The sequence below is a fragment of the Cannabis sativa genome, chromosome X (genome assembly GCF_029168945.1).
Source record: "Cannabis sativa cultivar Pink pepper isolate KNU-18-1 chromosome X, ASM2916894v1, whole genome shotgun sequence".
NCBI lineage: Eukaryota > Viridiplantae > Streptophyta > Magnoliopsida > Rosales > Cannabaceae > Cannabis > Cannabis sativa.
Window position 1 is genome coordinate 61,659,768 of NC_083610.1, and position 25,226 is coordinate 61,684,993.

Genomic DNA, 25,226 nt, shown 5'->3' on the forward strand with positions numbered 1-25,226 from the left:
GATACATTGTCAAAGCACCTTATAATATTTTTTTGTGAAAATTTAAATGTGAATAATATAAATTATTTTTATTTTTAATTATAATTTAAATAAAAAATTAATATAACAATAAAGAATATTTTTTTAGTATAATTTTTAATATTGTGGTTGGAGTAAAAATACTTTTTGACGTCAAATTTAGTAATAGTGAAACACCAAATGGTATAGTTCCCCTGTGTAAATTATTTAATAAAAGTTGCATTTCCGTAAAAAAAAAAAAAAAAAAAAAAAAACTGCAGTCATTTGTCCGTAGGACAGATGAAACCAAAATCAGTACTCAATTCGAAAGTTAAGGCCTTGTCTATTTTCATTTCAGTACAACATGCCTCAACGCCTTCTTCTCTCATCCAAATATTTTCTTCGCCTCAAACCAGATCTTCGTAATCATCATCATCAACTGCTAATCCATTTCAATCCTAGTACTCCTATTCACTTCTCAACTTCCTCACTCTCTCTCTTCTCCCCCTACCATGAGTTGACTTCTTCCATCTCAGTCAACGCTCTCACTCCGAGGCAATCTGGTACCGCATCAAATTCAAAACACCAACTCTTCGTCCAAATTCTTGCCCTCTGTACCTTTTCCTCCATTCTTCTGTTTCTTCGGCTCATCTCTGCAGTTCTTTTGCCCGATTTTCCCAGTCGGTGGCGTAATTTACTGACTTTTTGCGAAGAAGCTGAGGCCAGAACGTGTGCTTACCCTTCACACGTGTGGAAAGCCATTGTCGCTTATGAGGACAGGCGATTTTTTACGCATTTTGGTGTTGACCTAGTTGGGATCGCTAGAGCTACGGTGTCGTTTTCGGCTCTTGGCGGTGGGAGTACCATTACCCAGCAGGTACGATTTTGTAGACTTTTTAATCTGTATTGATAAATTTAATAATGCACATCTTGTGTTTGATGCTTTGACTCCATCAAACACGTTTTGTGTTTTTCTTATTTTTGAGTTTTATATATGGTATAACATTATTGTATATATGGAAGATGTTTGTATAGTTATATTTTTAATGTACATGCTATAACAGAGGTTGCGGTTATTCAAATAAATTTTTATATATATATTTTATCAGTGGCGGACCCAGAATTTAAAGTGAGGGGGACGTAAATAAATTTAAAAAGAAAATATAAAGTGTAGTTAGTGGGATTTAAACCTTTACCCTCTAACCTATTTACCAACTACCTTAACCATTACACTAAGGTTACTATTATGTCTATAAATATCATCTTTTAATACAAATATATGTTGTAACTAATTAAAATGCATATACATTTTTTTCTCGATTTTTTTTTCAGGGGGGCGACTGCCCCCCCTCGCTACAATGTGGGTCCGCCCCTGTTTTTTATTATTATTATTTTTTTTAAAAGATAAAGTTTTATTTTTAGAATTGCAGTAATTATAATAAATTATGTAATTTAAATAAATTTATTTTTTAATCAAGATTTTTTTAGCAATTGATATCTATATAGATTTTTATTTTATATTTCTAAATTTAAGTTTTTAATTTTAAAATTTTTTACATGAATTTTTTAACTATAATATCTGAATTTGTGGTAAAAATTTTAACTTTTTCACAAAAATTAGACTTATACCAGTTATAAATATTTTTAAAAATGTAATATTAATTAATTTTAAAATTAAATTTCCAATATATTTTAAAATATTACTATAATATAATAGATATTTTTTAAAAATAATAAAAGACTAAACTCTTTAATCTTTTTTAATCAAATGACAACAAAACATTATTTACTTATTTAATTTAAAATAAAATAAAAACTTAAAATGAAGAGGAAAAAAACAAATCACCAATCAACATGAGCATTAGACAAATTCCTTATAAGAAAAAAAAAATAAGAAAAAAAAAGAATATTAGACAAATTAAAAATATTATTTAGTCAAAAGTAATTTTATATAATTGCACTATATATTGCAAAAGTACTAAATAAATACCAAAACACATCAATCACATGAACATTAAAATTTTTTTGTTAAGAAGATTCAATTTGAGATTTATAATAGAGTGATTTGCATAAGTTTGAAAAGTTGTCAGAATCAAGAGTTGAGTTGGTTTTAGTGTTTTTGAACATGTAAATGGGTGATTTTGAAGCTTGAGGTGTATCTCAGCTGTTGTATTCTTTGATTGAGCTATATACATGGTTTATTCATAAAAAAACATGAACATTAAAAAAAATCCAATCTTAAACGAAATAATAATATAGAAGAAGATGAATGTTTAAAATCTACAATTTCAAAATCACAATGACATGAATAGATTTATGCCAAAATAAGATAACATTGAAAATCTGAGAATAAGATTGTAAATTAGTTTGTCTTGTTGAGTGGTGGGCGCAAATTCCTTCTTCGACTACGTCTGTCAACCATAACCCAATTTGCCCATTTGTTTGTCACGCTAAAATTCACTGAAACAATAACTATACCGGTCTATCCAAGGTCGTGAACAATGAGAGCCATCTTGAGGGTTCGGTCTGGGAAATGTGGAGAAAGATCTGGGTACCTGAGAGGAAGAAGAAGCTCTTTAGAGCATCTCCAATGGGAGTTGTCCATTGGAGTGGTCTTGCTACATATGCAATGTGGTCCAATTTTTAAGAGTAATTTTATGTTAAGTGTTGCTCAATATAGACAATGGTCACATGATAATTTTTTTCTTTTTTTTTCTTTTAATTTTTTTATTAAAAAAGTTATTTTTTACCTAAAAAGTCATTAATTCAATGTGATGTGGGACCATAGTGGACAATTTTTAGAGTTGTCAACCATTGGAGTATTTTTTTTAAGAGAAGATGACAAAACTTATATGGATGAGAGAGAAAATAAAAAAAATATTTTAGGATGATGTTTGTATTTTGGCAACTATAGGTGTTATCCGTATTTTCCAGTAAGAGAGACGTGGCATGATTAGAAAAGAAGATTTGTCAACCTCCCGGACTAGCAGAGTTAACTACCAAATTTCCTCGCAGAGGTATCTTGGTAATCTCGGAGGAGATTTATGGATATTCGATGGGGAGAGCCATCCCCAACTCAAGCAGCATCTCTGGGACGCAGAAGAACCATATTCGTCCCTAGCTCCAAGAAGTCTTGGAACACAACTTAAGTAAGTGACTTCTAGGTGAAGACTTCTACAGATTGGTTGCGGACCGTAATCGTTATCTCAAGGTGAATGGCCACGTTAGCTCCATATGGAAATCAACCTACATACGGTTACATTTTTTTTGACACAAGATCAGATCTTGTCTCCCATGCCAGATCATAGTAGTGTGCGTACGCACCTCTAGACATGCCTTTTGCCCAACGACTTGTCTAAAGGATATTCCGGAAAGAAGAAACCTTTGAGCAACACGTGACTTTTATCCAAATGGTATTAGCCACTACCTCTGTGCACCGCACGATCAAGAAGATTCTTCAATGTCGGACAACCAGATTTCCAGTTGTATTATTTTACCCTTGCAACAGGCAGTAGTACAAAACCCTAGGTGGGTAAAGGGGATGCCCTTACCCACATGTAAGCTTATAAATACTCTCATTTTCTATGTAAAAGAGGTGAACAATTTCATACTTACCGAACCTCTGCTAAAATTCATACTAGGTTTCTTCTTCTTCAAGAAAAATAGCAGGAATACAGAGCTAGAGTTTATATTGTAAACACTTGTAATATTCAAACACTTGCCTGTAAGGCTAATACAATGGACTCGTGGACTAGGGATTATTAACGTCCGAACCAAGTAAAAATTACCTGTCTATTATTTACTATTTTATATCTTTCTTAAGCTCTGTTATATTGGTTTCTAAAAATCTGGGTAAACATTTTAGTGCTTTCATTGAGAGTAGAGAAAAGTTTGCTAGTTGCTGCACCACCTCAATTATGGTGAACACTCGAAAGAACGTAAGCAAGAAAACTCCTCTAGATACTGTTATGGAGGAGGCAGACTCCCTCGCCTCCGGTCTCCAGCCAAGTGGTGTAAGAAAAGAAGGTACAACCAGCGCTAAGAGCCGAAGAGAGGATGTTGAGAACGTGTTCGATGGCATCGATGATGACCAAAACCCTGAAGACAGGGAAGAGGAGGACGACGACAATGGTTACGTGAAGGATGGGTATTATAAAGATGGTTACTTCTATGACCATGACCCGAACTTGTTGCGAGCGACCAAAGAACTAGAGGCTACTCAGACAGAGTTAATAGAACAAAAGAAGATCACTGAGAAAATAAAGAGAATGATGGAACGCCTCCAAAACAAGTTCGAGGACTTGGTGGAGTTTGACGATGACCCTTTGGTGTGAGTAATTGCCGAAGAGCGTGCTCACAAGGAAACCGAGATTAAAACCTCGAATCCTCGCAAGGATAAGGTTAAAGGAAAGGTAGATGAGCCCCACAAAAGTCTGCTCCAAAACCTCCTTGAAAAGACACAAATCTGGTCAGCCAACCCTCGAGGACGCAGAAGGCCACCGGTGCTTTCGAGCCTGGACGCCCTTTTGATCTATTGTGGACATTGTCCCACATTGAATAAATGGTAAAGTATTGAGCCATATATAAGAACATGGGCTACTCCACTCATCACTACTTGATTTTGAGATGGAACCCCATGATTCTCAACATGGTATCAGAGCTATATCCCTTGCAGGCAAGTGATCCTATTTGATCCGCACCTATACAAATAATGACCATGTCCACTCTGATACGGTTCAAGATTAGTGAGAAAAAAAACAGCCACCATCTTGAGGGGGAATATTGTGGACATTGTCCCACATTGAATAAATGGTAAAGTATTGAGCCATATATAAGAATATGGGCTACTTCACTCATGAACAATTGGTTTTGAGATGGAACCCCATTCACCTTATCACAAATTCTAACATGGTATGAGAGCAAAAAAAAATCTCTAGCAACTATCCGACTCAAAAAAAATCGATCGAAGTAGAGCTAAAAATAAAAGCCACCAAAAATCCAAAAAAAAAAAAATTAATCCAAGAGCCAAAAAGTCAAAAAATGCCACTTGTGATTCGGGGATAGTGAGCCAAAAAGAGCCGCTTATGATCGAGTTGTCCAAGATGGTGAGCATATAAAATAGCCTCCATCTTGAGGGGGATGTTTGAGAGTCCCACATTGTTAATGTGTGGAAAGATAATAGTATATATAAGAGAAATGGGTTACTCCTCCCATTACTAATTGATTTTGAGATGGAACCTCATGATTCTCAACATGATCCTAGAGGCGAAACCGTGTCAAAATGTCAAGTACCAGGCCCGGTGATGAGGGCTGACGAATCCCTTCAGCGATCTCCTCCTATCTTCACGGAGGATAGCCTACTAGCTCTTCTATGAAGGATTACTTGTTCCTTTTCATGACATATCTTTAGGTTGGCAGCAAACTCGCACGTCTTAGTAAGAAAATTGTGGCTAAGGACGGCTGACCTCATGGGGAAGGAAAAGCCCAATGGTGGAATTTTGCCCAAGGTTGTGCCTGGTCTAGGAGATGGGTTAGCGGATGTGGGCCTAAGAGGTTGCTGCCCTGCTAGATTCAGATGGAGTAACTGTTGTGCTTGAAGTGGAGTAAGCTGGGATGGAACTATTTGCAGTTGCTGGGGTGGTGGAATTTGTTGTTGTTGTTGTGGTGGTGGTGGTGGAATTTGTTGATGTTGTTGCTGTTGTAGTTGTGGTGGAATTTGTTGTTGTTGATGTTGTTGTTGTTGTAGTTGTTGCTGTTGTTGCAATGGTGACGGTGTTGTAGATGGTGGATTGGATAAGGTTGGGTTTAGAGTTGAAGTTGATGATTTTTACTTTTTGGCACCTTGGCTCGGGGAAGCGGTGGACCCTTTGTGCTTAAGCATGCGGAGGCATCCTTCCTTGGAAAGGTAAGCTAGTATAGATTGTCATCTGAACCGCCCGTATTCTCTGGGATACTCAAAGTCGCTCCCTTCACCGGAGGATTCCCCCACAAGGTTTGCTCCCCCAGAGCAACTGGTACCTCGGTCGCCTTCCTGGAAGTGGTGAGAGTTTTCTCCACCTCGACGGGAGCTGAAGAGCCCGGAGCTACAGAGCTCACCTTAGTGGGAGGAGTGATGTCCCGAACATCTAACAATGACGAGGTTGAGGGAAGACGTGACTTTCGGGTCCTGGAGGCCCGAGTTTTGGTCTTACTCTTCCCATTTTCTTGGGTGTCTACAGCTTTGGCTAAGGTGGCAACAATTTTATTACTCAACGACTTCAACATCCTAGACTCTAGAGTATTTACACACATAACTACAATATAAGCAATTAGAAGCTACAAGCCAAACCAAAGCAAATAAAAGGACAATCGTAAAGCAACAAGATCCACTAAGAAGACTTGTGCGTGAGTGCAACCATTCAGTGAGCTGCTATAAGGTTCTCCACGAGCAAAATAAATTATGTCTCCTTGATCAAGGAAGTTGCCATATTCCCTAAAGTTAGGCAATGACATGATCATTAAAGGATCCACCCTAACAGTGTCTGAGGATGCCTCCGGATTACTAGGGCTCCTAACAATTTGGTCTACTCTGTCTATATAATCTTTCATGGAATAATCTATGACGGTCTAAGCTCAAAAAGTATTTATCAAATCCCCCCTTGATCCTCCCAAGACATGCAGTAAAGGCTAGGGATACGGAAGATGAAGAAGGGTCTATTACCTCTTCCTGTAGTATTGGCACTTGGAGTCCCTATGTCCGGCTACGCTACAACAAATCTCTCAATAATTTCCTCCTCCTCGGATAAAGAATTTGAATGGTGAATTAGCCAATCATGCTCCAGGAGTTTGTCTTCTTTGGTCGCCTCAGTTATAACAACAGTTAGGTTAGTTGCAATGGCTTCCTTGACCTCTTCGGGAGCCTGACGTTGTCCCCGGAGGTTAACAGGGTCAATATTTTGAAACTTCACGATTAAGCCAGACCTACGAAGTAGTTCAGTCCTAACCAAATCCTCGACTTTTAACTGCTCCTCAGAAAAAGCTCTTCGGAAAAAGCTCTGTATTGAGCCTCCTTCTGGGCTATTTCGGTAGTGAATCTCTCAGCAATTTCCTCCTCCTCCTCAGATAAAGGATTTGGATGGCAGATTAGCCAATCAGGCTCTAGGAGTTTGTCTTCTTTGGTCGCCTTAGTTATAGCAACGACTATTTCAGTTGCAATGTTTTCCTTGACCTCTTTGGGAGCTTGACGTCCCCGGAGGTTAATAGGGTCAATATTCTAAAACTTTGCGATTAAGCCAAACCTACGTAGTAGTTCAGTCTTAGCCAAATCCTTGACTTTTAACTGCTCCTCGGAAAAAGCTTTGTACTAGGCCTCCTTTTGGGCTATTTTGATAGTTTTAATGCTTTGGGAAAGGAGTTTTGGTAAAAATTAAAGACATCAACAAATAAATCAAAACAAAGAATTTTTTAGAAATGAAAAATCAAGGCTGAGTGGCAACAATACCTGGTAGCTGGAAGTCCAGTTGAAGAGAAGGCACCCTTTTCACAGGGAACTCAGAGGAGAAGAACTAGTTTTCTCAGAGATCATGAGTATAGTCCATGTGGCTGAATGGGCAGTAAGAATCTGGACGCTTGTCCAACCTGAAGAACCCCAACTTCTTCTTGTTTGCCTTCATGGGATTAGCCTTTACAATGTAGAAATAAAAGATCTCCTTCGGGGAAGGTACATCCAACTTATTCATCTTACAAAAGACATACCACCCAGAGTCTATATGATGAAGGGATTAACTGGAAAGGAGCTATCCCAATATTGGCCATCAGACTTGCAAAGTAGGTCCTTAAGGGAAGATGTGCTCCGTTGGAGACGTGGGACTAACTCCAAGCACTGAATCCCTCTATACTTGTGCAAGTTGATTCTCCTGTGGTAGACAGTCTATGCCACATCAACCCAGGAAGGTTTCGAAGACCATCACCATTAGCATAGGCTGTCAACATACCGTAGGAGCGGAAATAGTTGGCTTTCTGGTCCATCTCCCAGATGGAGTCATTAAAAACATGTGCAATTGGGGGTGTCTTAGCCTTCTTTTTTCCTTTTGCCTTCGCGGAGTGTCGTTCCTCCGCAGTAGGTCCATCCTCTGGGACAGTTTCCATAGTCGTCCCTTGTTGAGGCACTTTAATGGGAACCATAGCTTGGGTTTCTTTCGCTAGTGCTTCCCTTACAAGAATAACAAGTGCATTCTCAGTGGTTCCCACAACGCCCAATTGGAGATCCTAGTTCAGGTCCATTTCTACCAGCACAAAAACAAAGAGAAACCAAGCTTTTTGAAGCAACTGACTTGTAAAAGAAAAACCTCCAGACTTGTACCCAAATCGACAAACGTACAGGCACTTATGAAACCTCTTATGATGAGAAATAAATGCCCAGACAACATTGTTCACTTTTACGACAATTCGATTCTCATACAGATTTTTCCTAAAATTGCGAAGTTTCTTTCGCATATCCTACTTCGCTATTCAACATGTAAACAGTTCTAGCCCTCCCTTGAATAAGAAATTTCTATCCTAGATACGAAATAATAAAAGTTCAACCAAGAGTTAGTGTACTTACGTGTTCATTGGAAAGGAGATGGGTTGCTGTCGTAGAATCTCGTTTGAAGTCTCTGAACCCAGTCAATAAGGCGATCACAACTGGTCTAAAAATCAAATCCTTCATCTGGCAAGGGGTTGGTCGATTTGCAGGGACTCAGTGTCTGGAAAAAGCTTCGCATGGAGTTTGATCAATCGCTGAATCAAGCTATCACACTCTTCTTGCATGCAATAAGAACGACGAGAGAGAAAATTTATAAGGGAAAAATTCAAAGTGTGGTGTGGAAAAAGTAAAAAGAACGCCGTCAATGTCAATTTATACTTCAAGAAGACAATCGACTTTTTCAAAATCAACGGTCCAGATCTTTCATTAGATCTAACGGCTGGGAAGTTGAAAGGGTCAGAAGCATTTATTAATCATGATTTTCCTCGGGTCCATCAAGCCATAAAGACGAGTCATTTCAAATCACCCCCCGTTAGTTTCATCTTTTTTTGACAGACACGCCCCAACACACGCGTAATGAATTAACCAGGGCATCTAATGTACCACATAATTTCCACGTTAGCAGGCTTTAACGTTCCATTTGCCCTAAACAATTACAACTCACCAAAAAGATGCGTCCACGACTCTAATAGTTAGCACGTGTCAATAGTCAGTTCTAGAGAAAGGTTGCAAGTTCCCAGAACTCAAAAAGTCCCGAAAGCTTAGGGTGTAAATGTTATTTGTGTTTTCCGACAAGAGACACATGGCATGATTAGAAAAGAAGATTTGTCAACCTCCCGGATTAGTAGAGTTAACTACCAAATTTCCTCGCAGAGGTATCTTGGTCATCCGGGAGGAGATTTATGGATATTTGATGGGGAGAGCCATCCCCAGTTTAAGCAGTGTCTTTGGGACGCAAAAGAACCATATTCGTCCCCAGCTCTAAGAAGTCCTAGAACACGACTTAAGTAAATGACTTCTGGGTGAAGACTTCTACGGACTGGCCGCAGACCGTAATCGTTATCTGAAGGTGAATGGCCACGTCAGCTCCATATGGAAATCGACCTACAGATGGTTACATCTTTTTCTGACACAGGATTAGATCTTGTCCTCCATGTCAAACCATTGTAGTGCGTGTACGCACCTCTGGACATGCCTTTTGCTCAACGGCCTATCTAGAGAGTATTCTGCAAAGGAGAAACCTTTGCGCAACACGTGTCTTTTATCCAAATGGTATTAGCCACTAACTCTGCGCACCACACGATCAAGAAGTTTCTTCATTGCCGGACGGTCAGATTTCCAGTTGTATTCTTTTACCCTTGCAACAAGCAGTAGTACGAAGCCCTAGGTGGGTAAAAGGGATGCTCTTAACCACATGTAAGCCTATGAATACCCTCATTTTTTATGTACAAGAGGTGAACAATTTCATACTTACCGAACTTCTGCTAAAATTCCTACTAGCTTTCTTCTTCTTCAAGAGAAACAGCTGGAATATAGAGCTAGGATTTACATTGTAAACACTTGTAATATTCAAACACTCGCCTGTAAGGCTAATACAATAGACTCGTAGACTAGGAATTATTAACGCTCGAACCACGTGAAAATTACTTGTCTATTATTTACTATTTTATATCTTTCTTAAGCTCTGTTATATTGATTTTCAAAAATCTCGATAAATAATAGGTATTGTCTCCCATTGGAGATGCTCTTAGTGAGGTGGGGTCTCTGTATTAAGATAAAAAGAAGAAGATGATGTAATGGGGAAAGAGAAGAAAAAATTATTTTTATTTTTATTTTTTTGTAAAGCGTTAAAAAATTATTAATTTTTAGAATCTTTGGTGGCTAAACCCTCTCAACTATCATTTTACTTGCATTTAACCCCCATAGGTCAAATTTTAGCGGTAAAATCTTCCGAACTACTGAACTGTTAGTGCATTTAAGGTATCGTCCATTTACCACAGTTTGATGCCAACATAGATTGCTTATATATGTACACTCTTGTACACGTGACACATTCATATTGATACACCTAATCGTATTATTTAAAATTTATAAAAGAGTGTTTCAAAATTTATTTTAAAGTTCAAAAATAATAATTTTTCATTATTAAAAAAATTAAATTAAAATAAAAATAAAATTATTTTTTCTTTTATTCTTTCTTTTATTTTCAGTTGTTCATCAATCATAACTCTTGATTAAAAAAAACAAAAAGAAAAACTAAAAGAAAAAAAAGTATCTTATTTTTCGTTAAGTACACCCATAAAAAAGAAAGAGTGAAAAAAAAAACTAGATTTGAATATGTTCTTCTTCTTCTACATGTGCTTTTGTTTGAAGCATGGGAGGTGGAATGCAGGCGACGACGGTGGGGACAAAACCCAGATCTGTGTAGCTCGATCTCTTTGCTCGAGAATCAACCATTCGTAGTCAAGGCTAAGCTCATTTCCAAGATCGTCGAGAAGAAGATTAAGGAGGTTGACGTCGAATAGTTGAGGATCTCAAATCTAAATATATTTCCATCACATTCATACTTTCGCCGATCAGATCTAGATTTTAGACGGAGATTGTCGAGTCTAAAAGTGTTCATAACGGTGGCATGGTCGAGATCGAGATCGGGATGTTAATTGTTTATTGTCGTCATTGGGCTCTTCGAACAACCACGACAAGAGCACATGCAAATCTCGACAGCTTGCAAACTTCATCAGACTTGTTGAGCACTGTCTGTTAACTACGAAGTGAAAAACACCACCATTGACACCTCTATTTGCCTTAGTCGTCCATGAGGAAGGGTGATATTCTAGGTTTTGGAAGATGAGGCTAAATCTGGAATGGTGGTGCAATTAACTCTGGTTCGACTACTTTTTTTTCAAATCTAGGTTTGACTTTGTCATGGTGTTTTAGTGTTGATTAGAAGTGATTGTTATTGCAAAGGTTGTGATTGTGTTGGTTGTGGATGGTAGTGTTGTAATGGTGATGGTGGTGGGGTGGTGACAATGGTGATGGTGAAGGAAGAGAGCATGGGAGGAGAGAGAGTCATTAACAATGAAAGAATAAAATAAGAGAAAATAAAAATAATTTATTTATTTTATTAATTTTCTAACTTTAAATTATTTTTTTAATTTTAAAATAAATTTTTATAATTTTTAAATAATAATAATATGATGTGTACCACTATCAATGTGTCATGTGTACAAGATTGTACACATAAGCAGTCCATGTTGACACTTGACTGTAGTAAATGGATGTCACCTTAAATTTGTTAATAGTTTAGTAGTTTGGAGAGTTTTACTACTAAAATTTGAGTTTAGATAATTGCAAGTGAATTGAGACATTGGAGGGTTTAGCTACAAATTACTTTAATTTTTATTGATTTTAACTTATTTTAATGGTCAATTAGCAATTTTTCTCTCCGAACTTTGACATGTACAAAATCATGCCCTCTAAATTTTTTTGGCCGTTAAAAATTCTCTCTGAACTATTAAGATTGTTAGATTTAAGGACTTTTGTCTAATTTTAGTAAAAAAATTATAACATGGATGAAAGTTCAGGAGGCATGATTTAGTACATATCAAAGTTTGAGGGACATGATTTGGTAGATATCAAAGTCTGGGGAGCATGGTTTAATACATAAACAATCACTGAAACAGTAAAATTGAATGAAATTAGACAAAAGTCCTTAAATCTGACAATCTCAATAGTTCAGGGGGAATTTTTAACGGCAAAAAAAGTTCAGGGGGCATGATTTAGTATATGTCAAAGTTCAGAAGAAAAAATTGATAATTAGCCTTTTTTAATTTACGTCATATGTCTAAATTTTTTGAATTCTTAAGGATTTTGTTGTAGATATTTAATACTTTGAATGCCAAAAAAAATTAATTGCTAAAATAACCTTATTTACTAACTAATTGCAAAAATTAATTAGTAATTTTAATTAAATTTACTTTTTAAATAAATTATTTAATTAGTATTTATAAAAATACAAAACATAATAATAAATAAAAGGTAGTTTTCGGTTATAAGTAATATATTAATTTTTTAATTAATTATAATCATTCGATAATGATCTAGTTATTAAAATTAGTGTAACCATATATCCAATGGTTACATATTTGACGTATTAATCACCCATATATATTTTGTAAGTTAACAATTTTGTTAAGTTGACGTTAGCATTTTAATACACAAAAACAAAACATTAAAATAAAAACGTTAAACCATTTTTTTTTTTTTTTTAATTATCACTTTTAATATATAGATATTTATCTAAGTAATCCTAAACGTAATGGGTATTTTTTTAAAAAAAGAGTTTGGGAAATAATTGAGAATAGAATATGTGAAAAATAAGGAAGAAAGAGAAGGATAGAGGATAGTGCATGAAGTTGGACAAAAGAATGGTCTTTGAATAAACTAACACCTCATAAGATCAAGCTGGCACCGAATTCTGAATATTTAATGAACCATACCTCATGCTCTATTATGAATTCGAATAGAATAATAAGAATTTGGCAATGTTGTTTTGAAAAGATCAAGAGAGTAGTTTTTCTTAAATTGGAAAATAATAGTGTGGAAAATTTATTAGGGAAAAGGACAGTTACCCTTGACTTGAGGCATTTATTCCTTGCTTAGATAGAGGCTTTCTTAGGTCAGACCGGCACTGAGTTTTATATTTTACATCCCCTGATGAATGATGATGTGATCATCTAATAAACGATTACCTCTTTACGTTATCAACTGATTTACATCAAGTTGGTTGAGGAGAGAGAGAGAGAGAAGTCAACGCCAACACAACTCAGTACAGAGAGCAAATAATCAAATGGAAAAAATCAGAGTAGACATTATTCCATTCATTACCTATCCACCTTTTCATCAAGTCAAGCCCATCAAACTTGTTACTTTCTCCTCCTCTGAATCTCACTGGACATCTGCATGGGATCCTTCTTCTTGTTTCCTTTAGTCTTCTTTTTCTTTGGTCTGGTTTCTGGTTTAATTTCTGTTGAGTTCATATATCCAAATTTTACTGCATCAAACCTTCTGTTTGTGGATAGTGCTGGTGCCTTCTTGTCATCTCGAAATGGAACTTTTAAAGCTGCTGTTTCAAATCCCAGCCCTCAGCTGTCCAACTTCTACCTTTGGGTCATTCATGTGGCCTCAAACACAATCATCTGGTCTGCTAATCGTGATGCTCCCATCTCCAATTCTGGTAAGATGACTCTAAATGTTGAAGGGATTAGCATTGCTGATGTAGGAGGCAATCCCAAATGGTCAACTCCACCATTGGAGTCGTCAGTATACTCATTACAACTGACTGAAATGGGTAATCTTATACTGCTTGATCAATTCAATGATACTTTATGGGAAAGTTTTCAGCATCCGACAGACACAGTTGTGATCGGACAACACTTGCCTGCTGAATTGTTTCTGTATGGTTCCGTATCAAGTAATGATTTATCAACTGGTGATTATAGGCTTGAAATTAGTGCTTCTGATGCACTATTGCAATGGCATGGACAAACTTATTGGAAATTATCCATGGATACACGAGCTTATACAAATTCCAATTTTATAGTGGAATATATGGCAATGAATAGCTCTGGTCTTTTTCTGTTCGGCCGTAATGGATCGGCAGTTGTGATTCAGATGATTTTGTCTCCTTCCAAGTTTCGAATTGCCAAGCTTGATTCTTCTGGCCAATTTACTGTCAATAGCTTTTTAGGTTCTGAATGGAAGCAGGAATTTTTGGGGCCCACTGATGCTTGTCGAATTCCTTTCATTTGTGGCAAGCTTGGGTTGTGTACTGCAAGTGCTGCATCCTCTAACCCAGTATGTTCATGTCCTACAAGCTTCCATGGAAACTCACAGAACACCAGTGGCTGTGCACCAAGTGTTAGTTCCTATTCCTCCTATTCTTTGCCACTTGGTTGCAGCACAGCCAATCAAAGTATTGACCTGGATTCATCTGTTTCATATCTGAGACTTGGCTACAGTACGGAATATTTTTCCAATGTGTTCTCTCAGCCTATTTTTGGTGTTGATTTATCAATGTGCGAAGATTTCTGCACAAAGAACTGTTCCTGCTTAGGATTTTATTATGAAAACTCATCTAGTTCTTGCTACATGCTCGAAAATGAGTTGGGGTCCATCATTTTCAGCAATACAGGTCAAAATGACATGTTGGGTTATATTAAAGCCCTTGTCAAACCTACCTCACCGAACAATGACAGTATCAACAATGACCAAGGAAGGAACTTTCCTATAGTTGCTCTCGTGCTTTTACCCTTCACTGGCTTATTTCTTTTGGTAGCTTTAGGTTTCCTCTTGTGCAGGAGATGGAGATTCTCCAAGAGAAGAGAGATACAGTTAGGTCATCAAAGATCATTTTCTTCAGGAGATCTGGATGCCTTCTACATCCCAGGCTTACCCAAAAGGTTTGACTATGAAGAGCTTGAATTAGCTACTGATAACTTTAAAACCCAGATCGGCTCAGGTGGATTTGGTTCTGTATACAAAGGTACACTACTTGACAAAACTGACGTAGCTGTAAAGAGGATAACTAATTTAGGTATTCAAGGGAAAAAGGAATTTTGCACTGAGATTGCGGTTATTGGTAATATTCATCATGCGAATTTGGTCAAATTGAAAGGGTTTTGTGCTCAAGGAAGACTGCGTCTATTGGTTTATGAGTATATGAATCGTGGCTCACTGGACCGAACCCTTTTCGGCAGTGGACCAGTCATAGAATGGCAAGAGAGGGTTGAAATAGCCCTTGGGACAGCACGTGGGCTTGCATACTTGCACAGTGGGTGTGAACAGAAGATCATCCATTGTGACATCAAGCCAGAAAACATTCTCTTGCACGATCAATTTCAGGTCAAAATATCTGATTTTGGGCTCTCTAAGCTTCTAAGCCCTGAGCAGTCTAGTCTTTTCACAACAATGAGAGGTACACGCGGCTATCTTGCACCAGAATGGCTTACTAATGCTGCAATCTCAGAGAAAACTGATGTCTATAGTTTTGGAATGGTTGTGCTTGAACTTATTAGTGGAAGAAAAAATTGTTCTTTACGTTCGCAAAGCCATAGTGTGAATGACAGCAATAGTGGTGGTGCGGTCTCATCCTCTTCCTCTGGGTCTGGGCTCATTTATTTCCCACTATTTGCACTAGAGATGTATGAGCAAGGAAGGTACCTGGACCTTGTTGACCCAAGACTTGAGGGACGTGTGACTAGTGAAGAGGTGGAAAAGTTGGTACGTGTAGCTTTGTGTTGTGTTCACGAGGAACCAGTTCTGCGGCCTAACATGGTTGCTGTTGTTGGCATGTTGGAAGGTGGGATGCCTCTTTGTCAGCCAAGATTAGAATGTCTAAATTTCTTGCGCTTTTATGGGCGTCGATTCACTGAGACTTCTGTGATGGAGGAGGTGACTGAGCAAAATGTGGCCGAGTTACATCCTCCAGCAAATGCTTCTTCTAGAAGCTCAATGTCTGATGCACGTTATTACTTTTCTTATGTCTCATCGCAGCAGATATCAGGACCTAGATAACATTTTGTGGTTGAGTAGTTTTTTTTTTATCCGTAAATGGCTGTTAAATGTATGCTATTTGAATTGTATCAGAATTTTGTATAATTTCTTACATTTAGATCTACTTGTGCTTCTTACTTCTCACCATAAATTTCAAGGTGGATTAGCCGAATGACTTTAACGTGTTTGGCTCATGTAAAGTTTATTACTGTTTTTGGAAGATGACTATCCCATGCAAATTGAAGAAAGCTTTTTAAGTATTCTTTTTGTTTTGTCTCGTTGTTTTGGATGCCTTGCACAGAATGAATGTATCTGGGAGTTTGTTGTTCTGGTTTACATTTTCTACTTATCTTTATCCTCTAGTCTTTGTCAAAGATGGTTGGTTTAACTGCTTGAGTTTATGCTGTTGTGTTTGTTATCCGCTGTACAAATTATGTATAATAGTGCTAAATATCACATAGATGTTGCTTGAAATCCTTTCTATATTTTCTTCTGATTTCTGTCTTAGTTCAACGACAACATCAATTTAAAATTCTAGTGTTGAGCTTAGAGCTTGTTTATTCAGTATCTCCTCTATCCTTTCCATTGATTTCTTACTGCTGAGTTTGCTTTTGCAGCTTGTTAAGAATACAGTTCTTAAAAATGAAAGAACACTTTCAAGAAAAATGGTTGAGGTGGTGTTGTCATTGGCATTGGAGAGGACAATATCGAAACAGAGAATATTGAGCTGCTATGTGTGTAAGGTCAAGTATTTCGCTATTCACTGAGCATGTTTTGTCCACATTTTCTTATTGTTGTTCTTTTTAGTTAGTATTTGACAGTTTACTCATAAATTCTGTCTTTGAAGTGTTTATAGGCACAATATTTAGAGTTAGTTGTAAGCTCCCGTTCCTCATGCTTTGTGTAAAATTACCATATTTCATTCACCATTGTCATATGACTCATCATTGCAGTAGCTAGCAATGTATGCTCTCTCGAACCCTTACGTATTGATTCGTTATCCAAAATGAAAGCTAGTATTAGTGTAAACACATTTATTAGAAAACAGAGAATGATTTGACCTTTGATATCATTAAATGAATTGCTTGAATTCAGCCAAAAATTGGAGATCTCTGTTGCTGTTTACTCACTGTCTAAAATTAGAGATCTCTTAGGGTTATCAATACTGAACTCATGTTTCGGTGAAACAATCTGAAAAGGAAAAACCAATTTTATACGAGGAAAAAACTGCAATCGTGTAACAGAGGTCAGGATGTTATACAGATATACTGGGGACACGGTATTCATGGCATTGAATCAGCATCGCGTTTCTATTTCGGAAAGCATCCGTCTCTACTGACTTTGGGGGAATCTGCACTGCTTGCAGGGATGATTCCTGCTCCAGAACTTCGTTCGCCATTCAGAGATCGAAGCAGGTATTTTCTTGCTAATTTTGTTCATAATTAATGATTGTCATTGTACTTTTGCTCTTTGCATTAGTTGTATCCTTGTGTAGTTTCTGGGTGGTTTCGGCTGAATAACCAAATCTGGCTGTATCACAGGGGAAAAATCTTCCAAGCTAGAGTTTTGAAAAGAATGGTGAATGTTGCCTTTCTTGATGTTATGACAGCACTTACAGTTTTGAAACAACCTCTTTCTTATGCCAATGAACTTTTCATATTACCGTCCCCTTCTGGAGAGGTATATTCTCTATTTTATGTACATAAATGTTTTCAGTGTCTTGTTATTACATAAAATATGCACTGAACACCCGTACCAATAAATTTGCATCTGAAGTTTTTAAAACTTGAAACAATATAAAAAATTTCCTTTATCAATAGTCGATAGATTTCTAAATTGCGTTAGAGAAAATCTTCCTATATGATATTCTAGGGAACATCCATACTTACAAAGTAGGCGAATCCAGAATTATACTTCAAAAAGTTTCAATAGACAGCTTTGAAATGAAATAATGCTAGGTATAATGTTGTTTGTTCTTTCTATAGGAAATGAGAGGATCCAGATCCTTATATCAAGAAAATACAGACTCAACATTAAAGAGTGTATGGGATTGGGAAACTGAGAGCAGAATATGGGAAATATGTGAAGAGATGGAAAGATGGACCATGAAGTTTCGGTGTTCGGATCTTGGATTTTATCCATGAAAAATGGTCTTAAATTTAAGGGATTTTTACATTACCACCTAGTGCGTTTGGAAGTAACTGTGTAATTACTAGGTAGTGTAATTACTAGGGTGGTAATTACACTACCTAGTAATTACACTACATTTTAAAATGCAATGTGTATTTGGATATGAGGTGGTAATTACGTATGAATTCCTAATATCTTGTTTGGCAAAATAATTAGTAATTACATGAGAAAATAATATTTTTTGGTAGCTAATTTTTAATATGAAAAGTTTTTAGTAATTACACTAGTAATTACACAGTGTAATTACATTCAATTCTCATGAGTGTAATTACATTCAATTCTCATGGGGTCATGAGAATTGGAGAGTGTAATTGGAACCCCTCAATTTCTTCCAATTACACAATTACAGTGTAATTACATAGTCAGACAAACATGTCAAATTGTGTAATTACCTTCAATTACACACAAATCCAATTACATTGTGCCTTTCCAAACGCTAAGTTTAAAAAATAACGTTGCCCATCTAATAACATTTATCTAATTTATCTTCTAGTGCTTTTGAGTTCTATTTGCACCCAATAAAATAATAAATACACCCTATTATTAAAAAGAGTAATTTGCGGCATAAATACCTAAGTCTAACTTCCAGTTGTAAATAAAGATCTTAACTTAGCTGCATATCACTCTAAATAATTTAAAGTAAATAATTATTTATGAGTAATTAAATGTTTAAATAATTAAGATTATTTGGACCAATAAACACATGTCACATGTACACAAGTGTACACAGTGACAGTGCCATGTGGTATTTAACAATTAAAATTAAAAGATTCAAATGTGCAAACAGAAGTAAACGTATGTAAGATAGCATTGCCACCAAAAAAATAGATAAAGGGATGAAAATATAAGAGAGTTTGACAACAAATTTCTCTATTTTAAATTATAAGCTACTATAATATAATTTAAAAAATACTTAATTAATTACTAAGATGTTACAAATAAGTTAGAAGTAAAAATATATCTCGAATTATATGATGAAAATAATTTTTTTTATGTAAAGGTAACTAATTGGTTTCTTATCACACTATTAATAATCAAATGCTACTTTTAAAAATGCAAGAAAATAAAAAATATGAAAAATGTCCGATACGTCTAAAAAACGTTAGATTTAACTGACGTAATACGTCACAAATAGTAATAACTAGTAATGCCATTATTGTAAATTAAATAAAATGAAATATATATTATTTTAAAATTTCCTGTTAAATAATTTCAATATTTATTTCTCTTGCATGATTGAACTGTGGTAGATAAAAAATTTAAAATACCACCATATTTACATAAATATATAATTTAAAACTTGTAAATGCTAATAAACTGATGAGATAGGAAATGTGCATCTACAAATGAAAGTTCTAATAAAATTTCATCGCAAACCATCACAAAATCATCATTAAACGTCATTACCATGTCAAGCATTGTTAAGTTCAATGTTTTACAAGCTTTGAAAAAAAAATATATCAAAGTTTTATAAAATTTCAGAATTTTAAATATGAAAAAAGATCGAGAAGAACCAACAAATGTATTCAAGATCTTAATATTAATGTTTTAAGTAGATATTCATAGGAGTTTAAATTTTGGATTTTAGTTTGAATCATTAAAACATTTTTTGTAAAGTGTTTCAATGGTGATGAGAAGTGACAGCATCAATGGTGAAAACGATGTTCATGGTGATGGCGATTTGAGTTGGTGCTTTGTCGCCATCATGATAGAGTGCTTAAGAGAGATGCTTAATAAATGCTGATATACTTTATATGTGCGCCAATACAAAAATGTAAAAATTGATAAAATTATCTGCATAAAAAATTGTAAAAATTGAGTTATATTTAAATCTAATTTTTGTATATGTGCGCTAATACAAAAATGTAAAAATTGATATAAAATTAATTTACCATTAATATTAATTCAATATTTATTGAAGATATAATAAAAGCAATATTTTTTTTTGAGTGTAAAAGTAATAATTTTTCATTTAAGGCATATACTTAAAATAATAATAAAATAATCAAAATCACATAGTGGTAAAAAGCATTGCTAACAGTAAAGAATTATTACAAAGTATTAATAATGTCTAGCATTATTTATAGGTAACCTCTTATAATTAGTTAGCAATATTTTATAATAATTATTCAATTAAATTATATGAAATTTGATACTTAATTAAACCAATAATAATATAACACATTTAGGTGGTGCTAGTAATTTTTATTGTTTCTCATTTAATAGTAATTTATAAAAATTATTAAATTAAAATATGTAAGATCCAATATTTAATTAATTCAATAATAATAATATGACATCAGTATAGTGCTTAGACATCATAATCTCCTTTAGTATGTATCAATAGTAAATAAAGCTCCAAATATACATCATGCTATATCTTTTGTTCAATGTAGATGCTCTAAAATACATAACATAAAGCATCAAGTTTTCCGAAGACAAACATTGCATGTATTTTGTAGTGAAGTGAGGATTAAAAGTAAAGTTGTAACCGCCTGCATTGTTAGGTGATTTCTAAAATGATACGGGACAATTCTTCAGTTTCTAAATAGTGAAGAAACTACAAATTTGCCACTAGTAGTTCTTTGTTTGGATCTTGGATTTGACGATAATAAAAAAAATTCAAAAAAAAAAAACATATATATTATATTAAGAAGTCTCTATTAGATTATAATATAATATGAAAATAAAGCACATATGAACATTATATAATGTGGAAAAAATTACAAATATATCGAAATAATATATGCAATGAAAGTACCGAAATACTTCCAGCTATTGAAGTTTGAGCTTGAATCCCTGCAATAGCTTCGTATGGGAATTCAGGCTTCCTCTCTCTCTCTCAACTCTTTTTAGATGGAATTTTACTATTTTGAACAGAATGAGTAAAGAGCTCGGGGGACCAAGACCCTATATTTATAAGTGAGATACTCCATCAGTATCTGCGCCACATTAATTGTCAGAATATTTTGACAATTAATTTAGGAAATCAAATCAAATAATGAATATTGAAATCTGACCATATATAGAATATTACATAATTAATTTTGTCTAGATTTAATGAATATAAAATATTCATAGATCTCAAAATTAATTAGTTATTTTATTCCATAATTAGAAATATTCTAATATTCTCTCACTTAGTTAGTATTTAGACTAAAATATTCGAACCAAATGTTCCTCATTATATAGTAAACATATGAATAATAGCGATATGTTCTCATCATGAGTCGAGTATTATCTTCCATGTATCACAATATATTTACTATATAACAACGTACTTTATGTGGCAATGTACTTAAGCGAATAAATCCTAAACCTTATGTTTATTCAGGTCCTCTAAAATTTTCTCAAATGTAAAATTAAGATGTGCATAAATATGAGAAAATATCCAAATAAGAGTTTCATTAATAATAACTTTATTTGCACAAATTACATAAGGGAACCAAGTCCCATGTTCTCTACATGATCCTTAAATTTATGAGGTGACAAGTCTTTTATCATAGGATCGACAATTATCAATTCAGTACTAATGTGTTGAATGACCACTTTATTTTTTTTAACACTTTCTCTAATAGCTAAGTACTTAATGTCGATGTGCTTGCTTCGACTTCCACTTTTGTTGTTCTTAGCCATGAAAACAGCAGCTGAATTATCATAAAATATTTTTAACGGCCTTGCTAATCAACAACTCTAAGGCCTAAAATGAAACTCTTTAGCCATACACCATGTGATGTAGCCTCAAAACAAGAAACAAACTCGACCTCCATAGTAGAAGTAGCAGTCAAAGTTTGTTTGTTACTCCTCTAGGACACACCTCCACCAGCAAACATAAATACGTAACTAGATGTTAATTTTTGTGAATAAGTACAATCACCAAAATCTGAATCTGAGTAGCCAACTACTTCTAGATTGTCAGTTTGTTTGAACATCAGTTTGTAATCCTTAGTACCCTGAAGATACCTCATTACTTTATTTGCAGCTTTCCAGTGGTCTATCCCCGGGTTACTCTGAAATCTTCCTAACACTCTGACAGAATAAGCAATGTCGAGTCTTGTGCACACCTAAGCATACATTAAGCTTTCGATAGTAGAAGCATAAGGAATGTTCTTCATTTATTCTCTTTCAAAATCATTCTTTGGACACTATCTCAAATTCAATTTGTCACCCTTCACAATTGGAGCAACATTCGATGAACAATCTTTCATCCGAAATCTTTCTAAAACTCTGTTGATATAGGCTTCTTGAGATAAATCTAAGATACCTCGATATCTATCTCTATTAATCTTAATGCCTATGAAATAGGATACTTCACCCATGTCTTTCATCTCAAAGTTCTTTGAAAGAAATTGTTTCAGTTCACGTAGCAACCCTTTATCATTGGACGCAAGAAGCATATCGTCCACATATAAAACAAGAAAACAAATCTTACTCCCACTTTCCTTCAAATATATGCATTGATCCATGACATTCTCTTTAAATCCAAAGGAGGAGATGACATCATGAAATTTTAAATACCATTGGCGGGTTGCTTATTTTAATCCATAGATGGACTTCTTAAGCTTGCATATCAAATCCTGACCTTCACTAGAGGAGAATCCTTGTGGTTGTTTCACGTATACCTCCTCCTCCAGATCACCATTCAGAAAAGCAGTTTTACATCCATCTGCTCTAGCTTTAAATCAAAATGAGAAACTAATGCCAAGATGACTCTTAGGGAATCTTTCTTTGATACATGAGAACAAGTCTTTGTATAGTCGATTCCTTCTTCTTGAGTGAATCGTTTACCAACAAGTCTCGCTTTGTATCTCTCAGTGTTGCCTAATGAGTTTTTTTTTTTTAGTTTTATAGACCCATTTACATCCAATAGATCTCGCCCCATTAGGAAACTTTTCAAGTTCCAAGACTTCGTTGCACTTCATAGATTCATTTTATCATCCATGGCATTGTACCACAATTTTGATTCTCTACTATTCATAGCTTGTAAAAATGTTTCTGGATCATTTCCAATTCTAATATCAGATTCTAATAAATACACAACATAGCCTTTGTAAATCTTTGGTTTGACTGGTCTAGTAGATCTTTTTAAGACTTCACCAACACACTCTTGGGGAGCAGCAGCTAGTTCAGCAGGTTGTTCAATAGTTGTTGTCAAATCTTGAACATCTTGATCTACTAGATTATCATTACCAACTTGTGGATCTTCAACGATTGGTAATGGTTGTTCAACATCTGTTTGAACTATAGGGGTGTTGACCATTATCAATCTTGCTCTTGAGGTTGAAGGTTCTGAATGATCTTTCTCGAGACCTAACTCCTTTGATTGATCACTCCCACTGATCAAGGAATTTTCAAGAAATTTTGTATTCCTTGATTCCACAATTCTTGTGCTATGAGATGGACAATAAAACTTGTATCCCTTAGACTTTTCAACGTACCCTATAAAGAATCCGCTTATGGTCCTTGGGTCCGATTTCTTCTCTTATGGATTATATATTCTAACTTCAGATGGACATCCCCAAATGCGTACATGGTTTAAACTTGGTTTCCAACCTTTCTATAATTCAAAAGGAGTTTTTGAGACTACCTTTGTTGGAACTCGATTTAATATGTACACAGATGTCTTTAAAGCTTCAATCCAGAACGATTTAGGAAGGTTAGAGTTGCTACTAAGAATACTCCGCAATGTCAATTAATGTTTAATTTCTCCTTTCAGCAATACCATTTTGCTCGGGTGTATCGGGCATGGTGTAATGGGCAACAATCCCATTTTCTTCAAGAAACTTCACAAATGGATCAGGTGCTTGTCCATCTTCTATGTATCTACCTGTTAACGCATATTTTTGTTAACGATTATGAGCCTATTTTTGAAATATATTTGACATAAAAATTATAAGAAATTTGAGAAAACTAATTGAAATAAAAATAACACTAGGTTTTTACGTAGTTTTGCAGTTAACTATGCATAGTCCACGAGTCTATCTTATTCAGATATTTCTGATACATTAAGTAGGTTTTTACAATCATTATACTCCTTTTTTTTTCTCTAAGACTTTTCGTCCCCCTTTTCTGTATAATTTGCCCCTATTTATACCAACATAGGTTGGGAGTTAATTACATTTAAATTCAAATCTCATAACAATATTTCCCGAAATTTTGGGCTTTAATTACGATCCACGTAAATAAATGCAGTTAATATTTGGAAATCACACAATTGTGATTTAAACTATTTTTAAGGAGGTCAACGATGACGTGGATTAGGACACGCTGCAAAATGTATCTGGCTGAGGCATCTCGCCTAGTACATGAACAACTTGGTTGACTGATAAGCCTTCCAGCAATGTCATGTGCATCAGTGTACTGAGCAAACTTAAGAACTGCTCTTTGACTATAAGGCCTTGCAGACTGGACAATCATGTCCTTCAAATTATTATACTTAGTTATTATAATGCGTATTATACGCTAAGTGTTCTAATAACCATTTCACCTCATCAATACTTCTTCACATACAGCGAGGTAGATGCCTCGTTATGCGTTGTCTATGTCTCCATCGGGATCGGGATTATGCCTTCTGATCCGAAATGGTTTCTCGTCAATACGTGAATCAATAGTTTGTACATTCTGATTTCGCTTAAGACCGTCGAGTCAGCAAGTTGTAAATATACTCTATTAATTTTGCATTTAATAAGTAATTCTATTTTGTATTTAATGATATAATTATCAATATATTTGTTGATTCATATTCCATGAGATTGACACGTGTCTCCTTATAAAGTACAGCCAAATTTCGGGTATAACAATTTCCCCTTAAAATGTTCTTTTCAATGAAAAGTGCTTTTTAAATAATTATTGAGGGTATATTTGTCATAATCTATTTTGAAAAAATGCATGCCTTTGATTTTGGCGGTTTTGTGGTTTCGAGGCACATCATGAGCATTAATTAACCATCTTTTCCACTTCTCTCTCATTTTTATCCGTT

At 35.1% G+C, this 25,226-nt stretch overlaps 2 protein-coding genes across 4 annotated transcripts; both read left to right on the forward strand.

The window, feature by feature from the left end:
* The first annotated feature begins 267 nt into the window (after positions 1-267).
* On the forward strand, positions 268-11,627 carry LOC133029018 (uncharacterized). 2 transcript variants are annotated; one of them, XM_061107288.1, is made up of 2 exons: positions 268-874; positions 10,896-11,627. In XM_061107288.1, the coding sequence occupies exons 1-2, from the start codon at positions 362-364 to the stop codon at positions 10,929-10,931; spliced, it is 549 nt and encodes a 182-aa protein (XP_060963271.1). In that variant the 5' UTR covers positions 268-361; the 3' UTR covers positions 10,932-11,627. The 2 variants fall into 2 exon arrangements, 1 of the variants encoding a protein (XP_060963271.1); XR_009685399.1 differs by having other exon boundaries at positions 757-874; positions 2,912-11,627.
* Positions 11,628-12,579: 952 nt separating this feature from the next.
* On the forward strand, positions 12,580-17,343 carry LOC115711008 (G-type lectin S-receptor-like serine/threonine-protein kinase At5g35370). 2 transcript variants are annotated; one of them, XR_009685398.1, is made up of 3 exons: positions 12,580-15,863; positions 16,675-16,800; positions 17,321-17,343. XR_009685398.1 is itself a non-coding variant. In XM_030639350.2 (1 exon), the coding sequence occupies exon 1, from the start codon at positions 13,466-13,468 to the stop codon at positions 16,076-16,078; it is 2,613 nt and encodes an 870-aa protein (XP_030495210.1). In that variant the 5' UTR covers positions 12,588-13,465; the 3' UTR covers positions 16,079-16,604. The 2 variants fall into 2 exon arrangements, 1 of the variants encoding a protein (XP_030495210.1); XM_030639350.2 differs by lacking the exons at positions 16,675-16,800; positions 17,321-17,343 and having other exon boundaries at positions 12,588-16,604.
* The last annotated feature ends 7,883 nt before the right edge of the window (positions 17,344-25,226 follow it).

What these genes read in the sequence shown, in the direction of transcription:
- LOC133029018 (XM_061107288.1), top strand. Translation starts at nt 362, where the DNA reads ATGCCTCAACGCCTTCTTCTCTCATCCAAATATTTTCTTCGCCTCAAA. An exon ending in GGAGTACCATTACCCAGCAG is followed by an intron (nt 875 to 10,895) that starts GTACGATTTTGT and finishes GGTGGAATGCAG; the next exon opens with GCGACGACGGTGGGGACAAA.
- LOC115711008 (XM_030639350.2), top strand. Translation starts at nt 13,466, where the DNA reads ATGGGATCCTTCTTCTTGTTTCCTTTAGTCTTCTTTTTCTTTGGTCTG.